Source organism: Sander vitreus, chromosome 23, assembly GCF_031162955.1.
Source record: "Sander vitreus isolate 19-12246 chromosome 23, sanVit1, whole genome shotgun sequence".
Classification (NCBI taxonomy): domain Eukaryota; kingdom Metazoa; phylum Chordata; class Actinopteri; order Perciformes; family Percidae; genus Sander; species Sander vitreus.
The window spans coordinates 11,354,715-11,376,064 of record NC_135877.1 but is presented as its reverse complement, the minus strand read 5'-3'; the positions used below and the strand labels follow the sequence as shown (position 1 = coordinate 11,376,064).

At 40.5% G+C, this 21,350-nt stretch overlaps 1 protein-coding gene and 1 long non-coding RNA gene across 3 annotated transcripts in view; both read right to left on the bottom strand.

The window, feature by feature from the left end:
* Nucleotides 1–309: 309 nt before the first annotated feature.
* LOC144512466 (uncharacterized) lies at nucleotides 310–3,838 on the bottom strand. The gene is made up of 3 exons (XR_013501007.1): nucleotides 2,719–3,838; nucleotides 1,651–1,793; nucleotides 310–940 (listed from the first exon to the last, which is right to left on the bottom strand). It is a non-coding gene; the product is annotated as an uncharacterized LOC144512466 (long non-coding RNA).
* A 211-nt stretch (nucleotides 3,839–4,049) lies between these two features.
* atxn7l1 (ataxin 7-like 1) overlaps nucleotides 4,050–21,350 on the bottom strand; it is a 30,552-nt gene continuing 13,251 nt past the window's right edge. Inside the window, exons 1-10 of one of the 2 annotated variants that reach the window (XM_078243234.1) lie at nucleotides 19,115–19,220; nucleotides 18,459–18,657; nucleotides 17,909–18,327; nucleotides 14,455–14,537; nucleotides 13,117–13,373; nucleotides 11,890–12,094; nucleotides 10,718–10,839; nucleotides 9,531–10,064; nucleotides 8,201–8,453; nucleotides 4,050–7,380 (exon numbers count right to left, since the gene is read on the bottom strand). In XM_078243234.1, the coding sequence (XP_078099360.1) occupies nucleotides 7,363–7,380; nucleotides 8,201–8,453; nucleotides 9,531–10,064; nucleotides 10,718–10,839; nucleotides 11,890–12,094; nucleotides 13,117–13,373; nucleotides 14,455–14,537; nucleotides 17,909–18,327; nucleotides 18,459–18,657; nucleotides 19,115–19,130 (2,106 nt within the window). In that variant the 5' untranslated portion in view covers nucleotides 19,131–19,220 and the 3' untranslated portion in view covers nucleotides 4,050–7,362. Of the gene's footprint in view, nucleotides 7,381–8,200; nucleotides 8,454–9,530; nucleotides 10,065–10,717; nucleotides 10,840–11,889; nucleotides 12,095–13,116; nucleotides 13,374–14,454; nucleotides 14,538–17,908; nucleotides 18,328–18,458; nucleotides 18,658–19,114; nucleotides 19,221–21,350 lie in introns of those variants that run through there. The other variant, XM_078243235.1, reaches the window with a different exon arrangement.

Sequence of the window (21,350 nt, the reverse complement as noted above, 5' to 3'; positions counted from 1 at the left end):
AATGTAGTGATTTGTCTGGAGAGCAGTAATAGATGGCAGTAGAGCCATCTGTACATGTAACTACAGCCACTGCTTCAGTGCCAAATCAGTATTTACAAAGGCCTCGGTTTCAGACTTTATAATTTTTAGAAGGAAATTTAAACTTCAAATTGTTTAAGTGAGATTCTTTTGAAAGAAAATAACCTATTACACACAGTATGTATGTATGTATATATATATATGTATATATATATATATATATATATATATATATATATATACACACATACATACACACACACACACGCATACATACATACACATGCATGTTCTTTTTAATATATATATTTATATCTGTACATAGTAGTCAAATGTTTACCTTTGTTCAGCTTTGTTGTCCTTGTCCTTTTAGCTGTTGTATTTCTGTGTACATTGAGAGCAACAAAAAGCCAGGGTCATATTCCCTGTATGTATCACACACTTACTTGGCCATTAAAGCGGATTCTGAAATGAAAAGTTGAATTCACAAACAATAAAATGCAGTCTTACTCACAGCTTCTGCTGTTACAGCCTTACTGACCACTAGCCTACGGTTGCTAATGTTAGTTTGTGATGGTAAACGTAAAGTAGATGTTGTTTAATTAGTCACTGCCTTTTTTGACTCCTCTATATTTATGGTTCCGTTACTCTACGTTTAAACATTGACCATTATCCCATCATTTGTCTTGTGGGGACAGTGGACGCTGTTCAGCAAAAGTTAAATAGTCTTGCTTTAAAGTTTATTAAAAATATTATAGTGGTAAAATGTGGGAACGGTATTTTTTTGTAGTCAGCTGCAATCTCTCCATGATCATGGTGTTTCTTTTCTTGTTTTTCTCGGCCTCTAGTCACCACTCTCTGGGCGTCGACAGTTACATCTGACTCAGACTTCGCTGACCTCAACAACAGTGGAAAGAAGCACCTGCAAGGGATGAACAGAAGACAATTCAGTCATCGCTGTCAGCAAAATAATGGTAAAAAGATCAAAGAAAGATAAATAATGAAAGTTTGGTGTGAAGGAATCCGGGTTTTTGGATCACTAGATATAAAAAAAATATATATATATATATATATAAAAAAATCAGGCATGTTCTAATAACTAAGTGTTATTATGTGTAGCTTATATTGTTGTCTGACAAAAATATCTTAACTCAAGGAACACACATGTGGTTGCAAACTCCAAAAAAAACTGTCCCATTTTCCCTAAAAAACTTTTTTTTTTTAAACAATGGCTTAAGCAGATGAATCCAGATAAAGTCTGTGCTCCCTTTCTAAATCAATCTAATGCACATTAAACGTAGCCGACAGGAAATGAAGCCGGTTAATAATGCTCTATTAGCCTTGGAAATTTGGGTGTAACTACTTTTCTGCTAAATCTTTGAGTTACAGTTCATTTCAACATTTACTTAATCAGTAAAATGATCAAAACCAGCCTGTTTTAAGGTCGATGTTAAATGTAATTGGTTTTTCCCTCGACTCAATTAGTTATATTAATAATTCAAAACACGTTGAGCAGCAAAACTTTGGCACGGTTTGTAAATGATGACGAACAGAAGGAATGCGTTGCTTGTTTGGATGAGACAGTTACTGTTAATATCATAACAAAAATGCATTATTTCCATATTTCCTGACCTCGTTTCATAAAGCTTCGCAGGTAAGGACAAGTAGAAAAGCACAGGAGAGCGTGAAAATGTCTGTTTACTGCCAGCAGTGTCCTTTCATGTTGGTGAATGCCCAGTCAGAGCAGAGCTTAGTTCTCAGAAGTCCGCTTTCCACTGTAAACAATAACAACATCAAATCAGTGCTATAAAGAGAGAAAGGCAGCTTAGCTCCAACTAGGAGCACCAAGAGGGACTCTCCAAAGATTGCTTGTTATGCACCTAATTATGTGCTGCACAAAATGTTTTTTTGGTTTCTTTTTATTGCCAACATAGGTGATATTCCTGCTGAGCCATAGCTCCAATAAAACAACTAGTGCTTTTGTGTTATCAGCCTTTAGAGCTGGCCAGTCATCCTGCTGTGGAGAAGAAGTCACAATCTAATATCATCTTTCCCTTTACTAATAATCAAGAAGGACTCCGGTTAGATTACACTGAAATACAAGTTAATAACATGTCTTGTTTTAATTCAATAATGTATACTGTGTAAAACTTTGAAAAGAGTCTGATGGCGCTGCAAGTCCCTTCAATTTATGAGATAACTGTCTCATCATAAAAAGCTAAATGCTAATGTCAGCATGCTAAACTTCGGTAACACTTTACTTGAAGGTATCTACATAAGAGTGACATGACACTCTCATGACACAGTCATGACACATGAACCCTAACCATAACTTGTCGTGACAAAAACCCGAATGACACTTACTAAAAGAAGCATTATGTCATAAACGTTTGACTTGTCTAAAATGTTTATGACACGTTCATGGCAGTGTCATGTCACTCTTCTGTAGATACCTTCAAGTAAAGTGTAACTTAAAATTCTTATGTTTAGCAGATATGTTTACCATGTTCACCATCTTATTCTTGAGTGTTAGCATTCTGTTAACATTTGCTACTTAGTACACAAAGTTCAGGTGAGGCTGATAAGAACTGCCAATTATTGGACGAATTGAAATTTTGACCCGATGATGGTGCTCTATTAAACATCAGGGGGTCACCAAAGTTATAAGAATTGATCCTCTGGGGCACCTGGGTGGCTCACCTGGTGGAGCGCGCGCCCACGTGCAGGGGATTGCTCCTCGACGCGGCGGCCGCCGGTTCGACTCTGACCTGCGGCCCTTTGCTGCATGTCGTTCCCCCTCTCTCTCCCCCTTCATGTCTTCAGCTGTCCTATATTAATAAAAGGCCTAAAATGCCCCAAAAATAATCTTAAAAAAAATCCTGATCCTCTGTGGGCCATGAATATCTGAAGCACATTCTATAGCAATCCATCGAATAATTGTCAAGCTATATCACAAAAAGCCCAAAAATGTAAACTTGCTGGTGGCACTAAGAGGAAAGGTCAGGGGGATCACCAGTCAGTAGGATTGATCCTCTTCGTCTGATGGCTGTTGAGATGTTTCAGTCTGGACCATAGAGCCAGTCAATGGAGCCAGGATGCTGGGGGGAAAAGAAATCATGACAACTGAATTCGGGGAAAAGTGTCAATTGTTGCAACTCTTCTCAGGGCTCAGCCCAGTTCAGCGTTTTCAATAATGAAAGTGGCAATTACAGATGCATCTGGCAAGAATTTAAGCACAAAATACATAATTGAAGCTCCTTTGTGAAACACTGACAGCCACAGAAGACGTATTTGCTCTTCTCAAACAACACAACATATCTTGTAAGACATCAAAGAAACCTTTCACAGAAACCACTGAACTTATACAAAACAAACTATCATCAGTGGGACTTTCCTTCCAATTCAAAAGCTGCATCTTTGATTTACAAATAACACAACATCCACTTTCAATCATTTAATAAAAGCTTGGATATAAGACTTTTTTTTTTTTTTTTTTTATACAGCAAGTGTTTAGTTGTTTTGATGGGAAAATCCTTGTTCTGATCCAACTTCAGTGAGAGTGAATAAACGGCGACTCTTACAAGGCATTTTTCAGACAGTCTACACAGTTTGGATCAAATACAACAACTGGTTTAGGGGCCGACTCACTGAGAATATACTCTTCATCTTCGTTTACTATAGTTGCCAGAAAAACTATTACAAATATATAGATATAGATTTGTTTTTAATATCTCAAATATTTATATAAATAGAAGTTGATTCAAGATCTGGGCATTATGACAAAGTGCAAAAAAAGAAAAAGGAAAGAGGGGAGGCTTTATAAAAACTGTCAATACCTCCATAAAATTCAACAGCAAAGATAATATACAACTGCTCTTAAATTCATGAACGTTGTCTTAATTTTAGCTGCAACAGATGGTAACTTCCCATTTCTATTTCCATTAACAGTAAGTCACGGTGGGATTCCCCAAGAAACATGTCAGCGGTAAGATCGTCATCTTTGATCTGTGGACACACTGAAGATACTTAGCGGAAACTAAATCTTTAATTCCCACCTAAACCATTGTTTTAAGCCAACATAAACCATCTATTTACGAGTACATTTGTTGGTACGTTGCATTACACAGAGAAAATGTACACTGTAATTGCAATGAGTTAACTGTACACCACGAGTACCCGGATACACCTTGCGTGTCTATCTACAGTAAAATAAAGTATCACTAAACTGATCTAAGGGTACGTTGACGATCTCACACACTGTAGAATAAAGTGTCATCATGGGAAGCACTTGGAAAAAGCTTAACACGAATACAACCGATTTTGTACATCAATAGTGCTTCGATGCTTTTGAGACAAAAAAAACAAAACAAACATCAACAAATAGTTATTTGAAGCAGCCAGCGAGTACCAGGTGGGAGCGTCGCTCACAGCGTCACGCTGCTATCAAGCAAATCTAAATGGTTTCAGTTACTTTGGCTTTATCAGCAACACCGGGTGAATAGACAGGGTACTTTTCAGACATTTTAAAAAGGTTTTTACCATTTAATAATACCACTTTTAATAAACCAACTTTTTTTTTTTTTTTTTTTTTTATATCTTGTTATTTCAGAGGAATGAATGTTGCTGCATTTACAGTGCAGTGAACTACTGAGCCACCAGAGAAGAACTGGTACCAAGCTTGACTGGTGCAGCTGAAAAGTAAGTGAAAGCACTTTGACCTGGCTTTGATTTTTAAATACACAACAACAAGCATAATTGCACTGGAACTAGACCAATCGGTACTGAAAGATAAAGACAGTTGAAAAATATAGCTATAGTTTTGAACATTGGAAGAAGTATGAAAGAGGGTGGATCCACAGGCAAAAAGGAATGTGGGTCCCTTTATATGAAAATACTAACCAAGGCCTGGTGTCACAAAATCAACCTTTGTTCATTAGCGAACGTCAGATACAAATTGTTGAGCTATTAGAAATGTGAAGAAATACTAGTGTAGAAACATGACCGTCAACTTACATTTTAGACCAAGTCAAATTATATAGCACAGTTAAACGATGACATCATCTCTTATGTTTGACATGGTAAATAATGCATCAAAATACAAAATAATTGACTGTGAAGGTTCAATATTAATCTTAGATATAATACTTAGATAACAAAAACTTAACTCATGGGGTATTTATGGACTAGACCCCCTCTTCATGTGATAACACCTGGGCTGTCTCCAGGGCAACGGAGTACACTCCATCTGCTGATGAAGGCTGTGGCTATATCCCCATTTCAAACTACAGACTAATTCCATGCAGGGTTTGAGTATGTAGTGTGTTCACATTGGAAAAGGGACAAAATTGAGTAGACTCTAAAGTCAAGTCAGCATGCATTCTAAAAATTACTGAAATAAAATACTACTTTGAGTGTGCTGTTGATGGACCTTTATGGAAATGGAGAAGCTGCTTATTGCTGAAAAAAATACACCATTTGCAAGCAGTGGTGAGACAAAAAGATCTAGCAAAAAAAAAAAAGACTATTAAATCTTTGGAAAACGTATTCCGCTTTCTTATTGGAAAGCTACTGCCAATTAAACTTCACAAAGTTGCAGTTTGGCGCATATACTGTATTGTATAATTTACAGTATTCTTTAACAATTAGTAAATAGCACATACTCTTACATACAATTTCTGACTTTTAGGGAAATGGGACAGTTTTTTTTGGAGTTTGCAACCACATGTGAGTGTTCCTTGAGTTAAGATCTTTTTGTCAGACTACAATATAAGCTGCACATAATAACACATATATATATATATATATATATATATATATATATATATATATATATATATATATATATTCTTTTTCAGAATTGGCCACGGTATGTGAACTGTCTGCACAGCAAAATGGAAATGGCATACACAGCAGCCACAGTCAAAATTCATATTTTGCTGTGTTTGTGTATTAATTAGTAATTATTTAAAAACTTGCTAATGAACAAATTCCTTGAAGATTTTGAGAAATCAGGCCAATCTCATCAATATCATTTAACACAGACCTAGGTATGGGGGCAAACATACTCTGTTTAACTCATATTCAGTAAAAGGGGACAATTATTAATAAATACAAAAATAATAATCGATATGTACACATTTTCTATCATAATACTTTCAACATTTCTTCAAAATGCCATAGAAATTACTCTTTTCCTCAAAAAGTCTCTTTAGCTCAAACCTCGAGGGTCAGCTGGAAAACAAACGATAAATTATAAAAAATAAAATAAAAAAACAATCCAACACGTTAGTAATCATTCCTTTTGGATGCAAGTCCTGGCGCACAGACAGGAGTTTGTGTTTCTTGCAACATTTAAAACCAGAACTAAGAAAAAAAAAAAAACAATCTTCAACTAAAATCGGATTTCTTCCTATATTGACATACATCGACATCATTGGTAACAGATATTTTTTTTCTTCCCTTGTGTGAACAGGTCCTTGGTGTGGCACTGCTGTAGTCAGTGAAGAAGGAAGCAAAGGGGGAAGCGAGGGCTGTAAGTGCACTTTGAACACAGACATGCTGGGATGGATAAGGGGGGGGGGGGGATAAAGGGAAGATGGGAATTGTAGAGGTGTTGACAAAAAGTAGGAAAGAAAGATGGAGAGAAATAAAGAAAAAGAGGTTGAAAGAGAGGAAAAAGCAGGATAAAACCAAAAGTTAAACTCAAACTAAAGCTGCTGTTGTCTTCCATCTATGAGGAAGAGGGGAAGCTAAAATCAAGAGCAAGAGGGTGGGGTGGGGGTGCTGAGGTGGCATAAATGAAGGCCGAGTCCTACAGTAGTCATGTCAGTAGGTCCTTCAACCATCTCACTCACAATAACAATCACAGACCTCTTTCCTTGTCACTGACCAGACACAGGAACCAGGAAAATGGTCAAAACAACCAGAAAATAAACTGATTGTTTAAAAAAAAAAAAAAAATTGTACAGTGGTGGTATTATATTACCAATGCCTTGAAAATGTGAGGCATATTCCCTTTTTCAGAGGATGCGTTTTTTGGATTCCACCGTCTTGTTCTTTAAAGACTGCGACCACAGTCAGGCACAGCAGTTTTCCATCAGAGCGATCCATTATCAAAGGTTAAAGTTGGAGAGTGAAAGTAACTCCCAGCCAACTGTGGGCAAAGACTCCAGAACCCCAATGTCACAGCAGGTGAACTGAACCGTCATTGGATGAATAGGAGTGACACGGTCGAGATAAAGCAGTCTGATTGGTGCTGTCAGCGGAAGAGTGGTGAGGTCAAAGGTCACAAACGGTGGTGGGCTGCACAGCTGCCCAACATTCTATCCATGAAACGGGTTTCTGTCAGTGATGCAACTTGGCCTGCAGGGAGAAGAAGAGAGAGACTTATTTGCTGGCTTTCATTTATTATTGGCTCAGTGGTGGCTTTACTGTGTGTGAAGCAATTTCTAACATCAAAATATGCATAAAACAAATTCCAATGTGATTTAGCATTGTATCGGTTATAGTCTGGATCAACAATGGCATATTTCCAGGATAACTGCCTGACACCTGATGTCCCTATGCTTCCACTCTCTGTGTTGCCGTTGCCAAATTACCTTCGCTTCGGGAAACAACAACACTGAAAAAGGCAAGAACATTTTAATGTGCAATAAGGCAGGCCTGCTTGGTTCTTTCGGGGAATTTACATATGTTTACGGCATTTACTATCTAACTGGGACGGTTTGGGACTGATTGGTAAGGATTGCTATGGACGAATTACACATGGCGATACACCGGTAAGAGCAAATTACGTTTAACCATGTATCCAGCTAATTTAAATAGCTCACATTACTGTATTGTGTGAACAGTTAACTTCATTTAATATATTATGTGGCGTTTTCTTTTGTCCGGTTGCTGCGTCCAGAACTTAGCGCTGCCTAAATGATGGCTATTGGTTTAAAGAAATGCAAACAACCCAGAGAGTTTTTTCTCCTATCCCAGAATCTGTGGTGTAGCCAGTCCTTACTCCACAGCTCTGTGGAGATAGGTCTGGCAATGCGAGAATATATCTGTTATAACCGAGACTGCTGACAGTTTAACAAGGCTAAACAAGGTTTGACAATTCAGAATTAAGCACACCAAATTACACTCAGGGGTATATTCCTACTAGTGGATAATAAAGAGACAGCCCAACACATACCTGTCTTGGGGACTCCGGCCCCGAAGCCAGTATTCCCACGCTGTCGCTCCCATTCCCAAAGAGGCTCTCCAACCCGCCCGGTCTGCTCAGCTTGCTGGCCTTCCCTGTGTACGAGCTGGGACTCCTCCTCTTCCTCCCCTCTGCTCCTTCTTTATAAGCCAAAGGTCCGGAGGGGGAAGCCAGGGGCTGATGGGGGGTAGAGGCCGGCTCCCTGTTGGGTGAGTAGCGTATACTGGTCGTGCCAAGTTCGCGACTGGAGACCAGAAGAGGAGGGAAATTGCCATGATATATTGTAAGCTCCAGTACAATTTTCGCTGTACAGTCGAACCTATTTGGACTGCTATAAAATCATCACAGTGCTGTATATTTGACAGGAAAGTTAAACACCTGTCATCACAGTGTTAGCACTGGTAACACTGTCCTCTCTGTTTACACGATGCTCTCCTGTTAAATCCCCCTCATGCGTTTCTCAACATCCTGTACTATGTTGTGTTGAGCTGAGCCTGTATTGTGTTGTTTTTAGTCCTGACTTTTAAGATCTGGCTCTCTTTTAAGGCTGATCAAATACATTGCTATGACTGTCTAAACTTTAAAAGGAACACGCCGACTTATTGGGACTTTAGCTTATTCACAGTAACCCCCAGAGTTAGACAAGTCGATACATACCCTTCTCATCTCTGTGCGTGTTGTAACTTTGTCTGACGCCCCTAGCGCTAGCTAAGCCTAGCACAGATCCTGGAGGTAACCGGTTCCAACTAGCCTACTGCTCCGAATAAGTGACAAAATAACGCCAACATGTTCCTGTTTACATGTTGTGATTTGTATAGTCACAGGGTGTACAAATAACAAGGTCACATGAGACACAGCCGTCTTCTAACTGTATACAAACTGGGAACTATATTCTCAGAAAGGCGAGGCACTGCTACTTCTGCGGAGTGATTTGCTAGCAGCACCTGAAGCCCCGTGGTGAGGAGCAGAGAGTTCGCCTGGAGTTCACTCAGAGTTGGAGTAATAGAGTCAACAATTACTAGATAGTAAAAGCATAGTGACCTTGTTATTTGTACACCCTGTGACTATATAAATCACAACATGTAAACAGGAACATGTTGGAACATTATTTTGTCACTTATTCGGAGCAGTAGGCTAGTTGGAACCGGTTACCTCCAGGATCTGTGCTAGGCTTAGCTAGCGCTGGAGGCGTCAGACAGAGTTACAACACGCACGGAGATGAGAAGGGTATGTATTGACTTGTCTAACTCTGGGGGTTACTGTGAATAAGCTAAAGTCCCAATAAGTCGGCGTGTTCCTTTAAGAACAGCCCTGTACCCACCTGTTCTGTGAGTTGTGGCTTTGAGACCCATCGGCTCTCAACAGCCAGTCCTCTCCGCCGCTCCAAAGCCTACTTCCCCTGTGCCCAAGTCCCTTTTTCCTGGCTGGGGTTGCTGCTGCCCCCCCTGAACCTTGTAACCTTGGATGATAGCTGCTGCCGTTCCTCTTGTGATTATCCACAGTCGGAAACAAGGAAGATGGCGAAAAGGAGGAGGAGTAGGAAGAGTTTTTTCTCCTCTTGGACCCCACTACAGAGTCCACCATGTCTTTGGATGGGCGGCTGGCTTTATGCGTGCCGTTACGGGCTTTACCCAGTGCAGAAACTGGGGCGACGGGCTGCGGAGCGTCTCGAATGCTGAACACCCCGGCAATAGATGCAGACTGAGGAAATGTGGCGGTGTAGGAAAGAGAGTTGGAGGGGGAGGAGAGGGGAGGAGAAGTGACGGAGGTGGGAAGGGGAGTCTGTTGGGAAGTGGCAGGGGAGGTACCAGAGGAGGAGAGGGAGAGGAGGCTCTCAGCAGCCAGAGGCACCTTCCTAAAACAGGAAGAGGATGTTAGAAGATAAGAAATGCACCAATTAAGTTGCTTCATTGCCATTATAGATTCCGAGTACTAAACCTTAAATACTAATCAATATGTTGCATTTTACTGAACAATGGCTTTCTGTGTTTACATGAATTGGGAAGTTAAGTATGATATGTATATATGACTGTCTTGCACCTTTAACCTGTTAGCTACTGATCCTCTTCTCATGGTTTTAATAACATAATCACAACTCAAAAACTATTCCTTTCCCAAACTTTTTTTTATGATTCTTTAATCAACACTTGCATGCAAACCTTTCAACTTTTTCTCTTGTTGTATTTGTGCTGTTCTCTCTGCTGCCCTTTAACCCTAAATTAACTGGCTTGACATTAAAAAATCACTTCCTGTCTACCCACTAAATTGTATTTCTTCTCCTCAAAAACAGGTCAGTCCACACATAACTTCCTCTCATATTTACACGTGCTCATAGTGACAGTCGATCTGACAAAATCAAAATCACATACTGTAGTTACTCCTGTGTACATACAGTAGCTTGGAAATACATTTCATGAGTGATGTGTGCCTTAACGTTGACTTTAATGTGAGAAAAGCTCTACCCAACCAAAGAAACAATTTACACAGTGTATTTTCTGGCACACTCACCTCCACATCTGTGCATTCAGGTGTTTCTCCACCATGTTCTGGAGCGCCAGCCTCATCCTATCCCATCGTCTGTCAAACACATAGTGGCCTCGTCCCATGAGCCTGCTGCTGAATACGCAAAACTGGAGAGAAAACAGAAGGGAGGTAAGGTGAAGGAAGCATGAAGAGAGATATTGATGGGAGAAGAGGATAAGGCACATGAGAAAAATGAGAAAGACAGGCAGATGAATTAAGAGGATGCAGAGAAAAACAAGGAAGAAAAGAATATGAGAGGGTGAGAGAAAGAGGGAGGAATTAAGAATTAAGAGGTGGGTAGACAGAGCAGGACGCAGAGTGAAAGAGGCATCAAATGACAGAAACTGAGATTGATGGAAAATAACAGATGACCAAGAGAGAGCAGAGAGGTGATGGAAAAATACCAAATTAAGACCGACTGATAACACGAGCAATACTAAAATCTACAACTTAACATGTTCAGAGATCTAAAAAAAGAAGCTGTAAACCTGACTGACTATCTCCTAAGCTACGACAATATTACCAAATCAATGCCTCTTTTTGGTTTCAAACAAAAGATGTGACTTTGTTTTGAACACACATGCGAGTGGGCAGCTCAATGTTTTACTGTCCCTGATTTAATGACAATATACACAATAATGTCAAATTTAATTACGACAGGAAATGGGAGTCATGTATCCTGTCTGTGATCACCTTTTTGGTCTTAACCCAGATTATGAACAACAACAGTTTCTCAATTAATCCTATGTCTTCGGGTGGGCAGTTTGTCAGGACTAGTTTGTTAAACAGTGTGTTCTTTACACTTGATTAACTGCAGAAAGCACAGCAAATGTATATATAAAATAAATCAGCAATGTATATACCAAACAAATGCCCATTCAATAAAGTAACATAATGGCCACATATTACTGCGCCATTGACATACTGACATCAAAACTGCACACAACTCTCCTGCTTTTTTGTGTGCACTGAAAACACTCAATTAGAGTGTCTGAACATCGACAAAAATAATTCCTCTAAGTGGCATCTAACAGCAGACCCTGCGGGGTCCAAATGGAAGATAATGCCACAAACTTGTGCGAGTGGGTATTTAATCCCCCACGGTTATGGACTATAAAAATGTCTGTTAGTGGAGCATTATTAGTCAAATTATTTACCCCTAAAGGCTGTGGGTGGCGATTTGAGTAGTGAAAGGCAGGTCTGTCAGTGTCCTCTAGAGTCTCTGCGTCTCCCTCATCACTGGAAAGTCGACCGCCGTCTCCTGCTACTGCCACCCAACTGTGGGGAGACTGCTCTGGGTTAAGGGCCGGGGCGGAGGCTGGTGCTGGGGGCAGAGGACTGGAGGTGGTGGAGCCTGGAACCCTAGGGGGGACATGGTAGAAATAAAGATGGGGTGAATAAAAGAAAGGAGAGGAGAGGAGAAGGAGCAAGGGAGGGGGGAGTTGGAGGGAAACGGAAATGAAAATGAGGAGAAGAGGAAGGGTAAGAAGATGAGAAGTTAGTGGTATGGAGAAGCAAAGAAGAGATTGGAAGAAAGAAGGGAGAAGAAGGTTAACAGAGAGGAAGTGAAAGAGAAGGATGTGACAGAAGAAAACAGAAAAAGTAATGTGCAATAAAAAGAAGAACGGGAGAGGAAAATAAATGAAGATGAAGAGTGAAAGGAGGAGGGGAAGAAAGAAAAGGTAAGGAAAGCAAGATTGAGAGACAGTGTGGAGGAGGAAAAAGAAGGAAGTAAATAAAAAGGAAAAGAGACAGAATGACAGAAAAGTTTGAACACAAAAAACAAAAAAAACACTGCAATCAATGTTATTCTCAATGTCTGTTACAGTGACAAACCCCCAAATAACTTCCTTTTTCAAACAGAGGATCATCTTATAAATAGAAAGAGGAAATTAGTTAACCCTGTCATGAGGACAAACTTGCCATTACTTTACTAATTGTTTCTGCTGTTGTTTACAGCATCCCCTGGTGGGAAAAACATGAACAGACAAGGATTTCCCACGCATCTGTCTGGGCCCAGTACAGTTAAACTCCATTGATGTGAAAAAGTATTCAAAGTCATATACATTAAGCAAGAGAAAAGCTACATTGCTAAAAAGTCTTAAATCATTGGGTACACTGTGTGCACAAAAAATAAGTTAAATAAATAATGCTTAATAAATTAAAAGATGAGTCTTTTGTTCAGAAAGTGTTGCTTTTCCTGAAACGTACAGATTAAATTTACAAATGTGAAGAAATAGGATTATAAAAATGCAATATCAGTTGGAATACTAGTAAACTGTTTGACTTAATCTTAGGAAATATGTTCCTAAAAAGGGAACCAAATAACAGTCTGTACACACATGCATAGTTAATACTGTGCGTGGGGATATCCACTGTCCTACCTGGGTATGTGTGCATTTGCCAGCCGTAGCTTCAGCATGGACAGAGGTCGTCCATTTGGGCAGTGAGGCTTGCTGGGACATGTGGTCTCCTGTGACATGATACTCTGGCTGCTGCCTTCCTTCCCTCCCTGCGATCTGTCCCTGTCTTTCTCCTTCGCTCCTTCATTTAATTTTGCGCGCCCCTTGTGTTCGGCCAGGAGGATGTTGAAATGTTTGCTTCGGCCAGAGACGGTTCGGCGGTGGGTTAAGGAGTGAGTCTGTGGCAGCCAAAGAAACACACAATAAAGGGTTAATAGCAATTTCATACTTGTCCGTCTGTAAGCTAATAAGCACTAAGCGCAAAGATATATTAGGGTTATTTCCAGATAGACTTTGTTAATAAAAATATTGATCTGTGAAGAATTCAGAGTGGAGCAACTAAGACGATTGGAAACTTGCAACTACTTGCAATGCACTGGTCTACAGCGCTCTCTCCATAGCAATGACTTTACAGGCTTTTTTGTAGCTGGATATAATTTGTAGCGTCTTAAAATATAAATGGGGATAGTGATAGTGAGATACTTGCTAGAAGTTGCACTTCTAGTAGTGATGATTAAACAGTGAAAATAAGGTTTTATTTATCTGATTTACTGCTTTTTTTTCCTCTCTCTGCTACGAGCCGATTGGTGGTTGAAACAGGCGACATCGCTGACATCAAGCCGAGACGGGGCAGTTCAGACCGCTGCAACTGTTCCCTGTCTTGTCACGAATCTTCGGTCTGAACTGGCCTTAAGATGCTTTTGAAAAACAGGGCCCAGGTCCCTTTCTTTAAATTTGTGGTTCTGATTGGGACCACCAGTATAAATGAAAATGTTATTATAAAAAATTATGAAAACTTCATTAATCTCACCAGCCACTTTCTCTAATTACTTAATAACCAGTTTGAAGTGATTAGTAAAGCTTGCTCGAAGTAATTAAAGGGCAGTAAAATACAGTTTTACTGCTGAAAGATGCTGTAGCATCATCTAACATCTATAATTACCTCATCAAGGGAAGTGTGGGCCCTATAATGCCTCAGCACTGCTACTGCGCGCTGAGAAATGGGAAGTGCAGACGTATCACAGAGACAGACAGGGCGGCAGACAGGGCCATAGCTGTGGGTTGGAGTCCTACAATAGTAATGCTGGTGCACCCTTCAATATTATTACTCTCATAAACAAACAAAGCTGCTTTTCTGGTCAGACGGCCATCGACAGGAAGCAGGAAGAAGGGTCACAAACTATTATTGTCTCCACAAAAATTACACACAGGTGGAGAGTATGAGTGCTCATGTATTTGTGTGTGTGTGTGTGTTGTTACCTTGCAGGTGAGGGACCGTGTGCAGGGCCGCTTAGTCTCTGGGTCCTGGACTCCACAGTGCTTGTTAGGATCAAACACTCTCCCTGTAAAACATAAACAAACACACACACACACACACACACACACACACACACACACACGACTGGTTATTCCCTCCCTCTTTCAAGTATCAAACCACATTTGCTGGGAGTGGGAGCCTCACAGTACAAGTGCATTCATTTGTCTCTTTAGACAAAGCGGTTCACTCACTGACATTTGTCTATTCACATATTTCATTGTTCATTTAATCATTCAGCTGTGGTCTACTGCAGTCTCATAGTACTATTCTGTGTGACATGATTAGCAGTGTTTCCAGTTTCAAAACGATAAAGTGTACAGGACATGCTGGCAGCCGGACAAGAGTCAACTGTGACGGACAGCCCTAAGAAAACGCTCTACCGCTTTAATGAATAGAAAATGTACTTTGATGATGAAATGTAGCCATTAACTTTTTAAGACTATGTCAGCTTGCAGCCAAAAGTCTCTGGCGTTTATCGTAAAGAGCTCTTCTTATGGCAAAAATGTTTTTAAAAATGGTCAGGTGTTAGAAATAGCAGATTTAGGATTAATATGGAACATTCTTACAATACATTTCCTCAGTCAGCTTCTTAGTATGAGTAATGGGATCCTACATGAACACACTATTGTGTGCCAAAGTTGGAACAGTTAAGGTTATTTCACAAGAGAGATCTCTATATAGGGAAGTTTGGGGTCCCCTGCTAGAGCTGCTACCCCCGCGACCCGATACCGGATAAGCGGACGAAGATGGATGGATGGATCTCTATACCACTTTTTTTCTCCGTGCTCCTCTCACTTGTTTGAAGTGTGCAGGATTCAGCAACATTTGAAATCAGAATGTGATGACAGTTGTCGAGTAGTTTCACTGTCAATAAAATCTGATCAAACCACATCCACACTGTGCTAAAGAAGTAGATTACATTTTTACACTAGTACAAATAAATTAGAATATATGTTCCCCTCTTTGTCATTCAGTTACTGTAGGTCTAAGACCCCATTTCCACCTGGTATTAAAATCTGTCCTGAATGTGGACAGCTCTAAGTACATGTGTTCACACCTGGCAGTAGAATGTGTCTCCAAATGTGTCTTGAGTGACCACTTGTGATAGTATTTCACTTCCTCGCTCTATATGGAACACGTACATCATTTCTGGTTGCATATTGGCTGGTTGTGTGTGTGTGTGTGTGATTTTCATTTTTTACTCTCACATAGAAACGTGCGATGACTAATGAAAAGCACTGCCTAGTGTCTGTCTATGTGCCACGGCGTTATGTAAACATTTTATGAACATAAATATAAGGATGTCTACTACAGGTTGCCAGGCCAGCTCTCTCCGTACTTTTGTAGCTTTTAACTGAATCTCTGTGATTTGAAATGTAGTTTCTATATCTATTTTACTTTCATGTTGCTTAAAGGGGGTCGTGTTAAGTTATTGTTAATGAAGTCCCAACATTTCCGGATTTTGCTGCTTCATAATAAAAGCTTTCAAATAACAAAATAATGGGGGACTTTATTGTGAAGAATTTATAGAAAATGAAACCGCTCTGCCTATTTACAGCCACTTCTTTGACCACTCAGCCTCGCCACGTTCTAAACAGCAGACGTTGCAACGTAAAAACAGGAATGTAGGGCAGGACACATTCCATTACACATTAATACCAGGTGGAAATAGGGTCCGAGTCAGTTGTTCAGTTCTGTTTTGCTAAACTCTTTTAGGGCCCATTTTAGTTCAGAATAAATTCTTATTTTTCTTTCTTTTATTGAATTTTCTGGGTAAATAAAAACCCACATTTTCAGCAACAAGAGCAATCATAATTACAGCACATATTTTAAATAATATAATCATACTAACTCAAACCATTCATTCACTCTGTTGTAAAACTGCATGTAGGTCAAAGTTGATCCAGGAAATAGCTCTGCTATATGTTTACAAGTGACTGTTTGGGCAATTGCTTTCAAACAAGTGTTTTAGATAATATGGTAAAACCATATTACCAGACCATTGTTTTAAAGGTAATGATCATAATGATAATAGTTGTAAAGTAGCTGCCAAGTCCTTTCATCTCAGTAATGAAGAAATTGATGAATGAATGAATTCATTGAAAAACAATGAACAAATTGTTAAAACTATCAAGAATGATGATCAAAAATACAAAAATAAGAATTAAGTTACAACTTTTCTGTTTGCATAAAAAACCTAATAACTTAACTTCAATGTTCATACCACTTGCTACTTTCAACTACTAGTTGCATCCTGGATCAAATGGTGAATGCTCACACAAAGTTAAGCCATGGAGGCCTTCCAAAACAAACTTTTGTAAATGTTCTATACTGATTGCAAAAGTATTGCTCAGAAAGACAGAGAGACCTTTGTTGCCCCACACAAACTAGCAGGCCAACATCAACCTCCAGTCAGCAGGTTATCTTAAACAGTGTTACTGTCAGAGGGCTGTAATCTAGTGCTGGCCTTTGCAATAATCCCTGTAATCTTTCTGTGCAGTGTGAGGCAACTATGCATACGAGTAGACAGACAAACATGCAAAAGTTCAACAGCATCAAACATGCACTCAGACATTAACAAACTCACACGCTCACTCACAAGTTCACACAAACTTAAAAAGGAAGTTGAAATAGAGATAGAGAGAAAGAGAAAGAGAGGAAGATAGGTAGTGTAAACACAGACTGAAGGAAGACACTGATGAGAAAGGGAAACCAAACAACCCAAAAAAGCAGAACAAGATGAGTGAAAAACACTCAGAAGACAGAGAGAAAATGGCAACAGAGAGAAGGAGATGGGAGTGTGTGAAAGAAAAAAAATGAGGCCAGAGTATGAGTGTGCGAGAGAGAAACAAGGAGGTCGAGGCAGGAGGTGGAGAGTGAGAGGATGACAAAATATAGAGACATAGGAGGTGGGGGAAATCTCTCAAGAAGGCAAGCAGCTTTTTGGCAGCGGGAGTTTGTGAATTAGAGGGTATAAATCAAAGGCTCAGGCACAGCGAGATAGAGCGCAAACGAAGAGAGAAATGAGGGAAGAAGAATAAAAGCTGGATAGAGAAACATGATAACATCCATCAACATGTTTTGACCTTATTGCTATGTATATTTTTACATCTCTTACTTTGAGATGACCACTAGGTTGACGTTACGCGTCAATGTTAATTTAAAAAGAAGAAAGTTGAGCAGTCAAGAAGCAAAGCCAGAAATATTTAACTCTTCCAGCACAGATTTAGACTCCAACTACTGCACCTATTAGTCGGCAGTAGAGGACTGTGGATGCACTGTGATGCCCCGAAGATTAAAAGAATGTCACTGAGAAACATGAAGTTGCAGGGAAAACAATATGCATGCACAAGAATTTCACCTGGATCAATATAGAAAAGAATTCTTAGGACTGACCTGAGAGTCTTTTTTGCGACCCGCAGGAAGCCTTAGGCCCGTTATGCTGCTTCTTCCCCAATGGCGACGACGAGGCCGGCAGAGTGCCAGATCGGTGGGAAGGTGAAGGGGAGGGTTTCCGGTCCAGCAGGGAAGGAGAAGGGGTAGACGACAGCCGTCTGTCAAGTGGAGAGCGTGCCGGGCTGGGCCGCCCGTCCAGAGAAGATGGAGAAGCGGTGGAGCGTGGTGTGGATGCCCCGCTGGTGCCACGACCGTTCATGAGTTTGTCGCTGGATCGTTGGGAGGCCGGGGGAGTGAGCGACGGAGGTTTGAGGGAGGAGGCGGGGGAGGAAGAGGAGGAGGTGAGGTGCACATGTGATGTAGAGTCGGCACGGCTGAGACAGGGCATCTTCTCTAGGCTTACGACTGGAAGGGATACACTGCAGAAGAGGAAGAGTGTAGTTAAAGCACTAAATGTTTTGGGAGCTTTTTATGAAACTCCGACAGCTCCTAAAAACTGCTGTGGGGATGTAAGAAAGTCATCATATTCAATAAAGAATGATGTGCCCACCATGTCTTGTTCCGTGCCCCCTTTGGTGGATAGACAGCAAGAGGCGCCTTGCTGAAGCAGGAGTGAGGGTAATCTCTAGGGACCCTGAAGGCCCGCGTGTCCCCAGGACTGGGAGCCACGGCGGGGGCCACTGCAGGAGCTTTGGGCTTCATGGGGACCAGGGGGCTTCTGGAGGTGGCGGGGGAGCCGTGACGCTTCTCTGGAACAGGCCAAGACAGAGACAAAGTGTGTAAGGTCACATAGATGTGTGACAGCTCAAGACACAGGAGATTATATAATATATAACACTGGTATTTGTTTTGTTCTACCCTGCTTAGGTGCCATGTGGCTGTGATGTAACACAGGCGATACATATATGTGCCAGAACCTTTTCACCAAAAAAAAAAAAAAAATATTTTAAAATTAATTTAGTGTACTTTGCTTTAATTAGCAACTTTCCTGACACCATCTGAAGTGTCCTTGTGTGATTAACTCCACCAATCTGTTATTATGCAAAGTTCAAACAAAAGCCAACAATTATTAATACACTTGACCCAGATCTGATCAGAAGACACAAGTGAAAGGATGCTGAGACACAGAAATAAAATAGAGGGGAATAAATCACAAGGCTGTGGGAGGAAAAAAAGTAGGAGGAGAGGAGAGAAGCTCACACTTACGGTTTTTACTATGCATGTCTTTGTGGGAGAGAGTTGGAGAGGGAATGAGAGGGTGTGGTCCAGGACTGTCTCTCTTTGACTGTCTCACAGGGAAACTATACCCCAGCTACCTGAGTGAAAACAAAGGGCAAAAATGTAACAAAATAACAGAAAAAGGAGGTGCAGAAAACTCACAGCAAGTGTTTTGAATTGCGTACAATGGTGTAAAAGTATTTCAAGTTATATATACAACATTTAGCTCTAAAATGAGGTGCAATGTAATTATGTTCACAGTCCAAAACAATGTTATTCTAATCTACCAGCTGCTTCGGAAGGTAAATAACCAACATCTGAAAGATCTAGCTAATAGATAAGATGGTGAAAAGCAGCGGTTTTGGGATAAAGCCCGAGTGACGGCGATAAGAGTCATAGTGAGAGAAACAAAGTGTCTCCCCTGACCACGGTGGGAAATCTGTAGCAGGAAAAGTTAACCCTCTCCTTGGTTTCATGTTGTTTATGGAGAAGGAGAAATGAGTCGGGAGACATGCAACGCTACCCAGCCACGGCCAAGCGACGTGCGTCGCTGCGACGTGTAGTTACATTTTTCGAGAGGTGCACGTCAGGCTACGGCATAGGGTCCGGTCTACCGATAAGATGCAAATCAAAAAATGAAGAAAACGTGAGTGAGATGATGAAATACACCTAAAGACAGCAGCTCAGGTAGAATATAAATTTTACTCAGAAGCTTTGTTAACAGTCAGCAGTTAATTGTGTCATTAATATTTACCATGGAAACATACAACACAAATACTGTTTAAAATGTACAAACATGCACAATCATCAACATAAAAAACAAGTAAGCAACTTCACTTGAGGGCATAACCACATATGATCACAATTACACAGATTAAAAGGTGAAGTCTGCCATTCTAATCCAATACACTTCAAATTCAGCATATCTCCTCAGTCTGTTAGCTTTCCGTGAGTGCACTGAAAATAAATCCGGTGTTCATACACAGCCCTGGCTCTGTAAATGGCAAAACAAACAAAGTAGCTCGCACCGAGCCACACAACGCTATACCGACGGCAAATAAATAAATAAAAGTTAAAGCCGCACATAACCTGATTGTGTAAATCCCAACAGGATGGTGCCCCCACAGACCTTGTAGCAAGCACAGAAACCAGATGTCATATCCCTGAGGTTCCCATTGGCTCGTGACCTCTGCAAATTGTACAACACAACCAGTAGCTAGCCGCTGAGCCGTCATAGGATTACCCTCACCTGTGGTCCATGGCCGACCAAGATTTTCCCAAAAAAACGGTTGTGCGAGATATGCTTTAGACTGGAACACTTTTGCTGGATGATTTATGTTATTATATCTCTGGATCTCCCCTTACCTGCTTTCGCTTTGATCTTATCTGACTACCTACTTGTATATATACTTTTGTTGTACTGTTGGTTTTATTTGATTTATTTAGGTACTTTCAATTCAATTTTATTGTTTATTTGTTTTTATTTCATTTACTTATTTATTTTTATTAACGTCATCCACCCTGTTATTGTCTTGTTGTGCAACTATCATAGCATCTGAGGGCACGTACAGGACACAGAGCAAAGGGGCCTCTCACCCTCATCCAGTGTGATGAGGGAGATAATCCAACTCTGACTAGAGTTAGATTAGAAGACTGACCCATTCTCATGTCTGTAGAGTAAATAGAGTAGAGTGTATAGAGTGTATCCACTGCCAGGAGCCGGTTAACTTTACTTTGCACAAAGAGGCGAAACGGATAGCCTTGCCAAGAAATAGTCCTATTACCTCAGTAAAACCACAAGGTGTCATTTTTTTTGTTTGTTGTTGTACAGATTAAGCAAATGAGCTATAACGTGTTAATTAGTGAGCTACAGCGGTGCTGGCAGGCGCATTTTCTTGCTTTCAGACAAAGCCAGGCTAGCCGTTTCCGGTCTTTCTGCGAAGCTAAGCTGGTCAGCTCTAGCTTCAGTCGCACAGACATTTAAGCTGTGTTTACACACATTACCCAAAATGTCAAACTATTCATTTAAAGATATTTGGTTGATGTTAAAGTGCTACAAAATACCTGTAGAATGTTTCTTGACCAAGTAGCATTGATGTCATGCTTTACTCAGTAAGCAGCATAAGGGATTCAGTGTGCGTGTGAAGCGTGTGTGTCACAATGTTCTACAACCCAGTTAATGAGTGTAGTAGTAACAGCAGCAAGTTGGAGAAAAAACAAACAG